Source organism: Danio rerio, chromosome 15 (assembly GCF_052040795.2).
Source record: "Danio rerio strain M-AB ecotype USA chromosome 15, GRCz13ab, whole genome shotgun sequence".
In the NCBI taxonomy this organism is placed as follows: domain Eukaryota; kingdom Metazoa; phylum Chordata; class Actinopteri; order Cypriniformes; family Danionidae; genus Danio; species Danio rerio.
Window position 1 is genome coordinate 10,138,255 of NC_141035.1, and position 16,665 is coordinate 10,154,919.

General features: G+C 33.3%; 1 protein-coding gene and 1 long non-coding RNA gene across 2 annotated transcripts; one reads left to right on the plus strand and one right to left on the minus strand.

The window, feature by feature from the left end:
- The first annotated feature begins 641 nt into the window (after window positions 1-641).
- Window positions 642-16,665, plus strand: ppm1na (protein phosphatase, Mg2+/Mn2+ dependent, 1Na (putative)). Its single transcript, NM_212881.4, is given in 6 exon segments — window positions 642-1,275; window positions 4,574-5,145; window positions 11,232-11,349; window positions 13,356-13,470; window positions 13,567-13,630; window positions 14,863-16,665. Coding segments are annotated over 6 exon segments (1,302 nt in total). The 5' UTR covers window positions 642-872; the 3' UTR covers window positions 14,893-16,665.
- Window positions 9,826-12,293, minus strand: LOC147833592 (uncharacterized). Its single transcript, XR_015509052.1, has 2 exons — window positions 11,448-12,293; window positions 9,826-11,381 (listed from the first exon to the last, which is right to left on the minus strand). It is a non-coding gene; the product is annotated as an uncharacterized LOC147833592 (long non-coding RNA).

Here is a 16,665-nt window from a genome sequence, read left to right on the forward strand (position 1 = left end):
TGCCATCATTCATGTGGCAGATGGTGAGGAAAACCGAGAAGATGGTGACCTTCTTTTTCAAGGGTGAAAGAAGGGACTCGGGATCTGATGATGACTACTATGAAAATGATCCAGACGCTTGCAGTCCGTCCTTGGAAATATCCATTCTGGCGAAAGATTTGTGTTACATATATGACATATTTTAAACAATGTACAATTCGAATATAAACTTGTATGTCATGTAATTTGGAAATATAAAATATTTCCATGTATCAGATATCTAAATAGTGTATGAAGAGGTATAAAACTAAACTAATATCAAGTTTTTACAAACAATATTTGCAGTACAATGTGTAAGACAACAACATTGTTAAAAACCAGACCTAAAACAGGCACACTCATCAATAGTGCATGTGATAATCACACTCATCCTCTTTGGGTGTGCATTATGAAACACTGTAGTTCATCAAGTACATACGTGAACACTCACTAATCCTGGCACATTACGAAGTAGGGATTACCTGAGAGTGTACAGGCAAAGAGAAAGACAGAACACTGTCTGAGGATGAGTGGATGTAAATAGATTAGCCAATCAGAACCTGGCCAGCGAAAGGGAACGGCTTGGCAAAAGTGATAAACACACCCAGACTTCATGCAACCTCAAACCTTTAGTGGAGTCCTATGGATTTCAATTGGAACAACAGAGAACAAGTGGGCAAATGACAACATATTTAGGACACCAAAGTAATTAGGCGCATTAGCACACTGTTTGTCCAGCCAATTGTCCCTCCTCTTTGGCTCAAACTCAACAGGAGGCACTGGATCATCTTCGGAAGACCAAAAAGAGGAATTTGAGGAACAGTCGGCGATTGAACCGGAGGATCAGGGTGGCCATGAGAACCGCCAGGCGCGCCAGCACCATGGAGGTGCCCTCATTCCTGCGGCAGCTGGTGAAGGAAACCGAGAAGATGGTGACCTTCTTTTTCAAGGGTGGAAGAAGGGACTCGGGATCAGATGATGACTACTATGAAAACGATCCGGACGCTTGCAGTCCGTACTTGGAACGGCCCATTCTGGCGAAAGATTCAGCAGAAGGGGAGTCCAAATGGGGCATTACCTACGCCATGGCCAGTATGCAAGGCTGGCGAGCACAGATGGAGGATTCCCACACTTGCATGCCAGAGATGAGCGATGCACTTCCAGACTGGAGCTATTTTGCTGTGTATGATGGACATGCGGGGAGAACGGTGGCTCAGTACTCTTCTAGACACCTGCTGGATTTTATTCTCGACACAGGTACTGGCCGATTATTCGCAAATACTCAGCAATTGTAGTGTATACAGTATACTAACTAATATCTGTATACAGATTACGACTAATCATGACAATATAAAGTCATGAAATGCCTTATCAGCCCTTTCAAACTCTGAACTTATTTTTGCATATCAGGATAGACATGTTGCCGCAACACATTTTAGGAGTTTGCTTGATGTATTCGACTTTTACTTGTGAAGCCATCGCCAAAGTATTCTAGATGATTTATACACGGTACAAAAAATATGGCTGCCTTAATTTTTTTAAGTTGAATCAAATGTACTGTTCTAGTCATCTCAACTTACATCAATCAAACTGTAAACATATTAAGTTAACTTTGTATATCTTTGATAAAACAATAATAAAATAATTAAATTTGATATTTGATACTTATACAATTTTGTATGAACTAGGCATAGGGATATTAACCATTTTCAGGGTATTCCGTGGTTTGGAAAAGTCAAGGTTTTAAAACTGCCAAGGTTTTCTGAAATACCATTCCTACGGTATATGTAAGACTTTTGTTTTACGCTTTAGTTCACATGTGTCAAACTCAGTTCCAAAAGGGCCGCAGCTCTGCACAGTTTAGTTCCAACCCTGATTAAACACACCTGATCAAACTAATTAAGTCCTTCAGGCTTGTTTGAAACCTACAGGTAAGTGTGTTGGAGCAGGGCTGGAACTAAACTGTGCAGGGCTTCGGCCCTGCAGGAATTGAGTTTGACACCCCTGCTTTAGTTGGTTTGTTTTTTAGTACAACAGTACATCCAGCAGTAAAGATATCTAAAGATGCTGTTTCAAATTATAACAAAATCTGTGATTCAATTTAATTATTTAGCCAGACATGTTTAAAGTTCCAAAATATTTTAAATGTTTCTCAAAATGAAATATATTTCATTCAAAGAGGAAAAAGTTGTTGTTTTTTACTCAGACATTTATAAAAACGAATATATTTAACTGCAGTAATCACAATACCATGAAACCAATATTTTCATCCAAGGTCATACCATCAGAATCCTTTACCGGCTCATGCCTTGCAGAAACCCGATTAAAGTATTAAAATATGATAAAGCAACATTAAAATGTGGTGTCTTGACTTTTGATTTTTCACAGTGTACACTTTAAAAATTGTATGATCACTAAATCAAGCCAACATTTGTTTGTATTCTGGTTAAACTTATTAAAATAAGCTAACATTTTAGAATATTTTTTGATTTAGATTGATGTTTTAAGTCAGTTTAAAGTTAGCTAAAAAGACTTATTAGTTAATTTTACACTTATTTTACACTTATTTAACAACACACTTTACATGCCAATTTGCACATAAGAATTGCACATATAACGTTGTGTATAGTAAAATAGCTCTACATACACCTGTCTATTTTAATATTTGCATTCACTACTTGCTGCTTTTTTATATATTTATTATCTGTTTTTTGTCCTGTCTCTGTAATTCTGTTGCTCTATAAAAGCTCTGTCAAGAAAACAAATTCCTCGTATGTGCGGACATACCTGGCAATAAAGCTCTTTCCTATTCTGATTAATTTGACATTTGAACTTGAATATCCCTTTAACTACCCTACCAAGAAAAAATTGTTTGGATTAAATTTCTTAACTCCTAATGCTGCTAGATAGCACACTCAATGCATTTTTTCAACACATCCTATAATTCTAAAATATCATTCTAACAAATGGTTAATATGTCGGTTTATGGTAAAAGAATCATAATTAATACATATACTATGACAAATCTGAAAATATGAACTGTAAGACCATTTTATAAAAAAAATTGAATACTAAATCACCTTTAAATTTTGAAGTATGTCATAAAATATTTCAGTTTCTCATTTAACATGTATTGTTGTTTTTTTTCCCCTTGACAATAATATCAAAATGAAATGTAGTAGTGCAACATGATTATGTTTGTTTGATTTATTTATTTATTATTTTTTTTTTTTTTTTGTAAACCAACAATGCGGTGTGTTTATCAATTCGTTCATTTTTTTCAGCTTAGTCCCTTTATTTATCTGGGGTCCCCACAGCGGAATGAACCGCCAACTTATCCATCTTTTGATTTCAGTCATTCTTGAAATTACTTTAATAGTCATTATTTAAAACAGTAAAACATGCCTTTTGGTAGAACGGCAGTCAAAGGGATATACATATTGTTTTGAGATAGCTTAGCTATACTTTCTGGTGTTCATGCTACACATCATATACTATTATAATAATAACAAATTATACATAATTACATGCAAATAACCATATCCCTCATCATTACCCTGTGTAGTACCCTTACCCATGTAGTAAGAACATGTAGTTAAGTATTATGCTTAAAGGTGTACAGTTTAAAGGTTAAAGTGTAAGGACAAGGTGAAGTACAAATAACTGTAACAGTGACCTAAAAAAGTGACTACATCTGCATTATATGCTTTTACTTAAGTAAAAACGTAATCGATATTTATCTTTTTTTTTTTAGTTTGTTTCAAGAATAGACCAATAATTTAAATAAAAGTTACTTGTAAAATGTTTTCTCTATTTAACAATACAGTTGGTCAGTAGCGAAAGATCACTTCTCTTGCGTCAGATTGTATATTTTCTTGCACAATGTTGGACTCAAGAAAATAATTTTAAGAATTGATCGAACTGATTAGCTGAAGTCACATCAAAGCGACACCCAACAGAGGATTCCTCTTGCCCTTAAAGTCTTTTTGATGGTTTATTTTCACAATTTATGATGGCTTTATAATAGGACAAATTTATAGGACAAAATAGGCTCATTAATGCGACAAATTCTGGAAGTTTGTCAGTGTGAGGTGGGTCTTGGCAACCACCCGAACCCCCCTGGCTAAAAGGCGTGTTTACTCACCTTTCACTTGTTCAAAAAACGTGAGTTTCTTTCTCTTGTTGAACATAAAAGAAGATATTCTGAAAAAAGTTGGTGGGTGGAACTCATTGACTTCCATAGTATTTTTTCCTACTATGGAAGTTGATATGTGCAACAAATCAATGTTCTTCACAATGTTTAAGTTAAAAAAATCTTATTTTGTGTCAGGCCGTGTTTCTTATTGCAATACTCAGCCTCAATAATTGCCTCAACATTGGATGCAACATTACCTCCCTTTATATTTTTGGAAGACGCCCAAATTGACTTAATCCTCAGTGACACAAATGTGACAAATCTTTCTGATTGGGAACAAGCTTTTCTCAAGTATGGCAATTGGCAGGTCACCTGCCCAGATATAAGCACTCTTGACCCTGTTCATGTGTGTTTAATTAGGTTGTGTGACGGTGGAAGAGGATGTCGAACAGGTCAAAGATGGCATCCGAGAAGGCTTCCTCGCCATCGACCGCCACATGCACACCCTGTCCCGTAATGAAAGCTGGGACCACAGTGGATCCACAGCCGCCTCTGTCATGATCTCTCCACGAAACTTCTACTTCATCAACTGCGGAGACTCGCGGACCTTCCTCTGCCGCGACGGCCATGTTGTCTTCTACACAGAGGACCACAAACCCTGCAACCCACGTGAGAAGGAGCGCATTCAGAATGCTGGCGGCTCCGTCACCCTGCAGCGCATCAATGGGTCGTTGGCCGTGTCCAGAGCACTTGGTGATTTCGACTTTAAGGAGGTGGAATGGAGGGCTCAGACCGAGCAGCTTGTGTCTCCTGAGCCTGAGGTGTACGAACTGGAGCGTAGCCCAGAAGACGAGTTTCTAGTGGTGGCATGTGATGGTGTTTGGGACGCCATTGGGAATGAGGATCTATGTGCTTTTGTGCGCAACCGTCTGCATGTCTGCGATGATCTGAGGGAGATCTGCTCACAGGTCATCGACCTTTGCCTCTACAAGGTTGGTAACAGCGCATTAGAGGATGCCATTTGTTTGGTCTGTGGCCATTTTTAAATGTGCCAATCAGATTGGCTGACTGTACTGGCCTGAGGGTGAACAGGTATTAATCTTTATTAAGGTACCCGGTGAAGAGCTCTTCTGAGGACAATCTAGGAATGGATTAACTGTGCAGGGCTTAAAGGGACAACATGAAAAGGTCCGACAAAGGTCCTCTTTGCACTTAACAAGTTTACAATAACAATAAAGCGTGTTAACAAATTTTAAATGATTAATGAAGGATTTATAATGCTTTGACTTATTGTTAAATCTCATTTACAAGCACAGTTGCATATTTAAAGCTGCTGTATAGGCTATTTCTGTCCATTTGCATTCCTTCCCTTTGTGCCCCCTGGCGGCTTATTCACAAACTGCGGTCATACATTAAAAACAGAGCGGCAGCTATTTCAAACGGCGGCGGTATATGCCCCGGCGGTAATAGCCACTTTGAACTCTCACCTACTGTAAATATCCGGGATTATTTTTTTCACTTCAGTAGAACTTTAAGGAAGTTTTTTTTAGCTGAAATTGTGGTTCTTAGAGAAACACAAATGCAACTGAATGACTACCAGCGCTTTGAGAGTCAAAAATCATATACAGGGCAAACTAAATTAATGCATGTCTCTTGATGATATTGAGGTGTTATCAATGGTGTAAAGTGACTCTTACAGTCTGACTTTACCAAGGAGTTCAATCCTCCTTGTTGTTGTTGTTGTTGAAAATTGACTAATTTTACAACTCCCCTAGAGTTAAACAGTTGAGTTTTAACATTTCTGAATCCATTCAGCCAATCTCTTGGTCTGGCAGGAGCACTTTAAGCTTAGCTTAGCATAATTTATAAAATCGGATTAGACTCTTAGCATTCATAAAATAAAAAAGTTATTATTTTCCTTTGTAATTGTACCTGATGCAGTCATGGTACTGCAGCAAAGATCCTTGATCATTACGCAAAAATGAGAGTATAGTTCCCAGCCATATCAACCTAGAAAATATTTTCCGCCAGTCTTAGTTCACAATGTTCTAAAGCAGGGGTCACCAACATGGTGCCCACGGGCACCAGGTAGCCCGCGAGGATCACATGTGTTGCCCGCAGACCTGTTCTAAAAATAGCTCACCATAGCGCCACTTACCAGTAAGCTCCATCTAATATAGAAGTAATCATTTAAAAAATGTTAATATTTGCAGAGATTTATAAAAATAAAGTGTTGCACATTGATACATTAAATACAGGGTATTTCTTACCCTGTTAAATCATTGTTGAAATTTGTTATTTGAGAAGTGTTTATCAAACTGGTAGCCCTCCACATTGATCGGTACCCAAGAAGTAGCTCTCAGTTTCATAAAGGTTGGTGACCCCTGTTCTAAAGGCTTATTTATACTTCTGAATCAAGCGCACGTGTATGCTCTGGCCAGCCTATGCATGCGCTTATGCGCAGGTCTCAAAAAATGTAACTACACGACGTCACGATGCGTAGCGCAAGTTTTTTGATTTGTTGGCCTGGTAGAGATGACGAGTGTGAGCCCTGCGAGCCTGATGGATCGAATGTTTACAAGTGTGGAGTCTCGTGAAGGAGCTTCAGATGGAGACTGACATTTTGTGTTTACCTTATGATTAAAGTTGTTGCACGTCCGCCGATTCCCGTCTTAATATGAGCGATTTTGTACATAAAATAAAATAAAAAACTAGTGAAGAAATTCAACACAGAGGAACATAAACACCTACTGTCAGCTGGTGTTTCTGAAGTGTTTTTGTTCTGCAAATACCAACAGCGCACAGAAGTATAAACGCACGGCTACGCGCATCGCATGCGCCGTCGGTCACGCTGATCACTTGATGCAGAAGTATAACCCAGGTTTAAGTAGGAAATTGTTGAATCTTGTTTTGAGTTCTTTACAAATGGACCAATCAGATTCAATAATCTAAGCTAAGCTAAGCTAAGCTAAGCTAAGCTAAGCTAAAAGTGCATCCGCCAGATCGAGAAATTGGCAAAATTTATTAAAGAATGGTAAAACACATCTGTTTAACTTTTGGGGATTTGTAAAATTAGCCTATTTTCAAAAAAGTAAAGGGTTTCTTAAATGTTCTGCTGAAGAAAAAGGTAAACAACATCTTGGATGGGCTAAGGGTGAGTAGGCCTAAATCAAGAAAAAATTGTTCATTTTAACAGTTCTTTTGATATGAAAAACATAAATTTTTGACAGAATGTGCTGTCTACTTTTACAAAAACAACATGTAAAAAAGTCACATTGGGAGACACTATAATTTGCTTAGTTCACTCAAAAAAGATAAGAATAATTTACTTTTACACATACTGGAGTACAAATGAAGATATTTTAATTAAACATAAGAGATTTCTTTCTCTTCACAGTCATTCAATATAACAGTCTTAGGAAGCAATGTAAACATTTTATGTCAAAACTAAAAAATAAGTTTTCATTGGCTTAATATATATATAAAAAAACAAATGTTAGCATATAACCAAACTCACATAGAAATCTGATATTGCACATCGCAAACAAGTTAAAAATTGGATTTAAAATATTAAAATACAAATATGTAAAATTATATGTCTTATACAGTGACTACCAAGCAGCTGGTAGTCGTTTGCTTGCATTATATGCACCCTTTGTTTTTAAAATGGCTACTATACAGAAGTGTTTTTAAAAAGTGTCATTCATGTTAAATTTTTTTTTTTTTTGCTACGGTGTTTCCATAAAAAAATGAATCTAATTCTATTAGAACCTAGAACCTAATTCTTTATTGTTTTTCATTCTGTGGTTTTTAGTAAAATGCACTGAAATCTATCAGTGTCAGATTGTCTCAATCATTGCTGGAAGTCAGCAAATAATAACAGAATACAAAGGTTAAAGTAATTAATAACAGTAAAGCAGGTCGCACACCAAAAGTGCCGCTCGGCGGCGTGCCACGCAGCGCCACACAGCACCATGCATTTTAGAATTCTAAACATAAGTTTCTATCAGGATACACACACTGGCACCGCAAGTTGGCGGCTGTCGGCAGCGCCCGGCCACGCCTCAGGACGCAGTTCATTTTTCAGCCGCGCCACAGAGCGCCATCTGATTAGTTTCATGTTAAATATCATTTGAATGTGCGCGTCTGGTGTGTGATACTTTAAACTGTCATGTGCGCGCCGTGTAGCCGCGCCGAGCTGCGCTTCTGGTGTGCGACCTGCTTAAGAGTGTAGCGTTACAGATTTTTTTAAAAGTACTGTACTTTTGACTTTTGCAATGGAGCATCCAAAACATCCAACACATGCTAGGCTATTTGCTAAGCTAAACGAAAGATGTAAATAATATTATAAAAAAATTTAAATAAATGGTACTGTAATGTTAAGCAAATTACACAGGTCCCTGATTAGAAGCCAAATGCAGCACCACAACATGATAACAAAATAAAGGAAGAGTTGCTGAGTTGCTTACTTAATCATCTGTTGCTTTTAAACTTTCGTGAGTTAGTTAAAATTCAAATAGGCCACATAACGATACTTGGAACCCGTCTGCCCGATCCAGTCTTCTGTCGCGTGCCGTTTTTCCTTCCTATAATGCGATGTGAAGCGCGGTACGGTGAGCGCGAGTGTGAGTTTTTTCCAACACAATCTCTCGGCAATTCTTATCTTTTTGATTTAGTGGCTAATTTGTACAATTTAGTACGATTTGCTCATCCCCCAATGACGGTTGGGTTTAGGGGTGGGGTTAAGTGCCACGCCTCCTTTTTGAAATCATACATTTTTTTTACGACTAAACTCGTACGAATTCGTACAAATTAGCCACTAAACTCACAAAACGTAAAATACTTACGCTTTCTCGTGAGATCAGGTTGGAGTTTTTCACCTGCTTCTGAGAGATGGCGGTTCTATTAGTGGCATATCGAACGTCCGCGGATTCTAAGAACCCACTGATTCAAATTCAGATTCAAATTTAAAATGCATTTTGGCAAAACAAATGTTACAAATGTATTGCCAAAGCATTTATAATCTTTACATTAAACACTCACTGACACACAACATATTAAACATAGTAAATAGTAGTAATAATAGATATAGGCTATGTATTCATGCACAAATATCAGATATTTGTATGGAAAGTTATCAAATAAAATACTATGTAAAATATTCATGCGGTAAGCTAAATATGATATAAATTCTAAGCATGTTATGCATATCTTTGTAGATATAACATTCTGAAGTAAAATTAAAACAAACAAACAAACTATAAATAAATGGATGGATGGATGGATGGATGGATAAAACAATTTTGGTAACTAAAATAGGCCTAAACTTAACTTAAAATAACAAAGAAATAAGGCTCTTCATGAGTTAATAAATACATTTGAATTAAGTTATCATAGTAAAATGTAATACAAAACAAAAATAAAGATAAATTGGCATAGTATAAATGCTTGAAAAATTCATATAATACAATCACAAAATAAACTAAAATATACAAATGCCTATATTACTAATATATATTAGTACAGTATTTAAATGATACTAAAAATAACACTTGATGGTGTACAAAACTGTTATTGTTTGTTTACTACACTTTAAAGTTTCACTTTTAGCTAAAGTATTTTTATTTTTTATTTATTTATTTATTTACTTTTTGATGAGACAGACTTTGAAGTGAACTTGAATAAATGCCAGTAGTAAAACAAATAATAAAAAATCTGACTTTGTGAATCTGAACAGTGGATATAAAACAAATCATTTTCATTTTAAGAATTATTACATATATAATGTTTTTATTTGATGCTAGATGAGTCTGTCACTGAATCAGCAAGTCAGTTAGGTTGATACTAATTTAGTATACTAATTTGTTTCTTTTGGGTCTACCTTGTTATTTAAAACGATCAGGCACGTGGATTATGTCATATTACATAATACGAGATTTCCCCGCTACATGCTGAGATGAGGAAGATTACAGAGCGCATAATAACATCAGCTTGACCCATTCTATGAAGATGCGCCTCTGTAAATAGACTGATTACCAGGAAGACAATCAGATTAGAGAGATTCAGACTTGACTGTGCAACTGCCTTTACCTGTCTGTCAGCACACTGACTCGATTCAGCTTCTCCTACAGTGTGTTACAGCATTTTGAAGGCATGATGATTTACACATGAAAAAAAAAACAATAGTAATTAATCAACGATTTAAACGCTATTATAGTAAAATGTATTATACTGGTATTTACAGCTCTGTGTTAGTGAATGCTCCTAGCATACTTTAGTAGGGGTAAAATGACCTGATTAAGTGTAATAAATACTGTAGTATACTTTAGTTTTTACTACAGTAAACTGTGGTGTATTGTAGTACAATATACTCTATAGTAGAACACGACAGTGTTTGGGTGATTTGTTTATAATACTATAGTATTGTGTTACAATAGCAACTGTATACATTTTATCGTTTGGTTAGCTGGAATAAAAGCAGTATAGATGTTAAGTATACACCATATTGTACATAACTGTAGTATACAGTATATTTTTAGTATTGGTTCTATTCTGTATTTATGTATTTGTTCATTTATTTATATTGGTCAAAAGTATTTTTATTGATATAAAGAATCACTTGTGCTCACCAAAGCTAAATTGAACAACTGTAAAATACACAAAAATGTAAATTTGGGAATTATTATTTTTTTATATTTTAAAAACAATTAGAATAGCTAGCAAATCAGGCTAATTTGGCAAGTCATCGGACAACAGTGATTTGCTCTGTAGTCAATCAAAAAAAAATAATAATAATATTCTTAGGGGGATTAATAATATTGACCTTAAAATTGTTTTTAAAATAATAAAACTGCTTTTATTCCCACCAAATTAAAAGAAACATGACTAAAAATATATATTAAAGTAAATACTTTGACAATATTATTGCTCATTAATCAGAACTTGGGAAATATTTGAAAAATTACTACAATTTCACTGAAGATGTTGCCTTTAACTCTATATGCTTGTATGCTTGTATTTGTGTATTATGTTTTGATCAAAAAGCATCAGGATTTAAAGTGTCCTTGTCATCTTGCAGGGAAGTTTAGACAACATGACCATTATCATCATCTGTTTTGATGGCGCTCCTAAGGTAACGCAAGAAGCGCTGCAGCAGGAGGCCGAGCTCGAGCAGCTCATCGAGCAGAAAGTAGCAGGTAACTGTTCAATCTATATTAAAGGATGTACACTGCATACTTCAGAAAAAAACAAAACAAAACAAAAAGCGCTCTGGGGTAAGTTCAAATGTATGTACACTGCATAGTTGAAGTCAGTATTATTATCCCCCTTATTTATTTTTTCCCCAATTTCTGTTTAACGGAAAGAAGATTTTCTCAGCACATTTCTAAACATAATAGTTTTAATAACTCATTTTTAATACCTGATTTGTTTTATCTTTGCCATGATGACAGTAAATAATATTTTACTATTTTTTAAGACACTTCTGTACAGCTTAAAGTGACATTTAAAGGCTTAACTAGTTAATTAGGTTAACTAGGCAGGTTAGGGTAATTAGGCAAGTTGTTTTATAACAATGGTTTGTTTTGTGGACTATTTAAAAAAAGGCTTAAAGGGGCTAATAGTTTTAACCTTAAAATGGATTTTAAAAATAAAAACTGCTTTTATTGTAACTAAAATGAAACAAATAAGACTTTCTCTAGGAAAAAAAAAAACATTATCAGACATACAGTGAAAATTCCCTTGCTCTGTTAAACATCGTTTGTGAAATATTAAAAAAAGGGAAAAAAAATTTAAAGGGGGGCTAATAATTCGGACTTCAACTGTACATGCCGTTAAAACGTCTTATTGACATTACATACTTAAAAATAAAACTTCAATAAACAACACTTTTATTCTAAAAATAACCTTTTGTGGAATGGAAAAGTGTCCGTGTATGTCAAAGTTTCCTTATGGAACCATTGATCAACATAAAGGAAGTTTTATTTTTAAAGGTATAGTGGTTCCATGAGCCTTTACATTCCATAAAAGGTTCGTCAAGGTTTTTTTCAGACCATTAAATATTTTGCTTACTTATGTACTTACATTATCCAAATTGTTTCAAAGAATGTTCAAATCCAGAGAAATAAGTATAAATACACTCAAAAAATATATATATTTTTGCTTTTACAAACTACTTATTTAAAATGAGCTGAAACTACACAATTCTTGAGATTTCATTGGGACAGCTTAATTTTTTTTATGTTCAATCCACATAAATTTGTTAAAAGTAACGTAATTGATTTGTGTTTGGACAGCATGAATGACTTGTGTGGAAGCCTGCATTTTTTACAATTGCATGACTTTTTACTGCTTGTTTAAGCTTGTTATTTAAATTGAGTTGAAGCGACACAATTCCTTCCACATGTTTTGGGGACAACTTAATTGTTTTTTGTTCAATCCCCTTAAATTTATAAAAACGGCCAAGTTAGCTTATTTGATTTGTGTTTGGACAGCATTTAGGTATTGTGTGTAACTTTTTTAGTGTACACTCAAAAAACACCTTTGCTGTTTGTTCAAACTTAAAATCAACTAAAACAATACAATTTCTAAGATTTTGGGACAATTAATGTTTGTTTTATGTTCAATCAATTTGTAAAAAACTAATAGGTTAAAGGAACCCTGCATTTTTGGTCACTTCGCTGCTGAAAAAAAAAAGAAGCTTAAATCAGCTTAAGCTTAAGCAACTTAATAGTTTTATGTTTAATCCACATGCATTTGTAAATATAACATAAGTTAACTTAATTGTATAGGGACAACGTGTAGGAATTGTTTGAAACCCAGCATTGTGTTACAGTGTTCATGACTGTATGGCATAACAACATCACACCCTCAATTTCTGGATTTGTTTTATAAAAACAGTGAAACACCAAATGTTTTTAATGTTGTTTGTTTTATGTTTTTTTTTTATTATGTTTTGTTTGTTATAACGCTGCACATTCAGAATAGCATTATGGCTATAGTTATTTACAACATTATTTACTCTCAGTCATAGCGTCATCAAACTGAAATGCGCCTTTGTTGTAAAAGCGCTCTCTAGTGGTGAAAAGTACATTCTACACTTTAAAAATAGTTCTGTGGCCTCACAACTCAGAACATTTGTTTTTAGGTGTCTATTAGTGTGAACATCCTTCTCAAACAGTGTATTTTCTCTGTCGTTACTCAGAGATTATTCACGTGATCAGATCAAAAGACGAGGAGCCTGATCTGCTGTATGTGATGAAATTTCTGGCATCTGAACCCATTCCCGGCCTTCCACCAGGTGGAGGAGTCTCATGCAAGTGAGTGATGCTGGACAGTGATGTATTACAGGCTTGCTAATACATGTTTTGGTTTTTTTTCAATCCTTGTGTTTTTCTTTTGTTTCTGTTGTGCAGGAGAGATTGCATAATTGCAGCATATCAGAAATACGCAGCAGCCTTCAGACCTCTTGAGCCGATGGTATGTGTTTGAAAAGCACAGATATATGTTATATGTGTGACCACAAAACCAGTCACAAGCGTCAGTTTTCTTAAATGCGAGATTTATACATCACTTGAAAGATAATTAAACAAGCTTTCCATTGATTTTTATATTTGGCAAAGATAACTTAATTCTTTTTTTTTTTCAACTTCAGTACATCTATCTACAGCATATATAAAAAATGAGTTGTAATATTGCACTGTAAAGATATCTGTTAATTAACAGCTTCTGTGTTTTGTTATTTATAGGGATTTTTAATTTATTTACATTTATGAATTGTATTATGGGATGTTGATCTCTCCTCTGTCAACTTTTGGTGTTGAAAATTGCAGTAGTTTGAAGAAATATTTTGTTTATTAAATAACATATAGAATTAAGTCTATAAAATAAGCTCAATTTTAAGGCAACAAACTTCAACTGACTCAACTGTCAACCCAATTACTGCACGTGACTTGATTTAAGTTGAGTAACTCAAAAATGTCCTGAAGTTTGTTACCTTAAAATGTACATTTTTTATTAAATTTTTTGTTTTGTTTTTTTTTTTCAGTTTTTTTTTACAGTGCTGGCATTTTATTACCAGGGTTTTGTAACATAATTTACAACACAAAGCCAGACAATATATCACATCAAACTATAAAATATGTTTATAAAATTTACTTTTTACAACCTTTCAACATTAAAAAAAAAAAAAAAATGTTGCAGGAAAGATCAACGTCCCACAATGCAATTAAAGGCGTAAAAAAACATAAATAAATAAATAAATAAATAAATAATAATAATAAAGAATCACAAAATATGAAAAACTTTTAATTTACTGGCATTTTAACAGTGTATTATTAAATGTTGGGTACAGTTATTTTTAAAAGTAATATATTACAATATATATATATATATATATATATATATATATATATATATATATATATATATATATATATATATATATATATAATAACAACAACAACACATACTTTCAAATTATTTTCCCTAAAAGTACATTTCACTAACACTTAAAGTGACTTAAGGTTGTGATATATTACTTTTAAAAGTAATTTTACCCAACATAATATTCTAAAGATTTTTCTTTTTTCCAAACTGATAATTTTGCTAAAATACCAGTGCAACTGGTTTTGTGCTCTATAGGGTCACATAACTATATATGTATGTACGTAAAGTCATGATTTTTTTCATTTATTCTTTTCTCAATCAAGGACACCGGCGGCTCTGATGACTCCACCTAGTGGCCATTACCCAGAAGAATCAAGCCTTGTATTGCTGTACAGTACTGTAGATGTACAGTATAAATGAATGTGAGAAGGACATTTGTGTTTCCTCCTTTAAAGAGGAGAAACTGTTTAGCCAAACTGTTTTTATTTTTATTAAATAACTATTGTGTATTATAAACACAAACAGAAAGCATTTATCAAATGCTTCAATAAAAATAAAGCACTTGACATTGACACGACACTCTAAAAATGCTGGGATTTGGTACAATATGGACAAAACTAACTGTTGGGATATTATTATTTTATTATTATTATTATTATTTAAAAATCTTTGTTTATTGTTATTATATATATTTTTTGAAAACCTTGTGTTGAAGCTAAAAATAAACTATAGGCCTACAAGTTAAAATTTCAGATTTTTTAAATGCTAAAATCGATAATATTTTATGTAAAGATCCAGCTCCAGGAAAACATTTTGTGAATTCCTTACTGTAAATATATAACAATGTAATTTTTTAAAAGTAACATGTATTGATGAAAGTTTATTTTTAACAACTTTGATTCCATTTTTTTCTTTTTTTTTCATACCCTCAGATTCCATATAATATCTTGATTAGATGGTGTTTAAAGCTGAAGAAATAATTCTTTCAGCTTTCAGATTAGGCATACAGTAAAATAAATGCAAATACAGTTAAAGTTAGAATTATTAGCACCCCCTTTGATTTTTTTCTCTTTTAAACATTTTCCAAATGATGTTTAACAGAGCAAGAACATTTTGACATTATGTCTAATATTTTTTCTTCAGGAGAAAGTCTTGTTTGTTTTATTTAAGCTAGAATAAAAACAGTTTTTAAGGTCAAAAGTATTGGCCACTTTAAGATATTTTTGATAGTCTACAGAACAAACCATTGTTATACACTAACTTACCTAATTGCCCTAACCTGCTTAGTAATTAACCTAGTTAAGCCTTTAAATGTCATTTTAAACTGTATAGAAGTGTCTTAAAAAAATCTAGTAAAATATTATTTACTGTCATCATGGCAAAGAGAAAATAAATCAGTTATTAGAGATTAGTTATATATATATATATATATATATATATATATATATATATATATATATATATATATATATATATATATATATATATATATATATATTGACGTTAACTGTATACTGTATATATATTAAGTGGTCACATTTTATCAAACCCCAGCATTTTTTAGGGTGAATTAAAATCTTCTAATGGAAGATAAGACATATTATTTCACTTTATTTAAAGTTGAAGTGTAAAAGTTGAAAAGATAGAGATGTTTTAAGCACTGTGCCCAATTGTATGAACAGACAGATGTAGGAACTGACTGGATCAATAATTTCATTCAAACAATGATTAAAATAATAATTATAATTACAAACAAAATATTAATAAAAAATAAACCACAATACTGATTACTAAATGAGAATATTAGAAAAATTATATTAACAAAAGTTTGTTTTTTTCATCTGTAAGCTGAGATAACAGTGAACCTTCCATTTGTTAGCTTTTAAGTAAAACTTTTTTTTTTTAAATGTCTTGAAATAAATTATATTACACTGCAGTTATGTTACGGTCCTGTTTTAGGATTGACCTTGTGATTTACAAACATATTTAAAATACTTTAATGTATATGTTAAATATGATTTTTTTTTTGGATGTTAAGCTCTTTTTTAAGTATAAAGAGAGCATAGACTTATACGTGAACTTGTAAAACAGATGTGTACAACTTTATTAAATGTATTTGAACTATA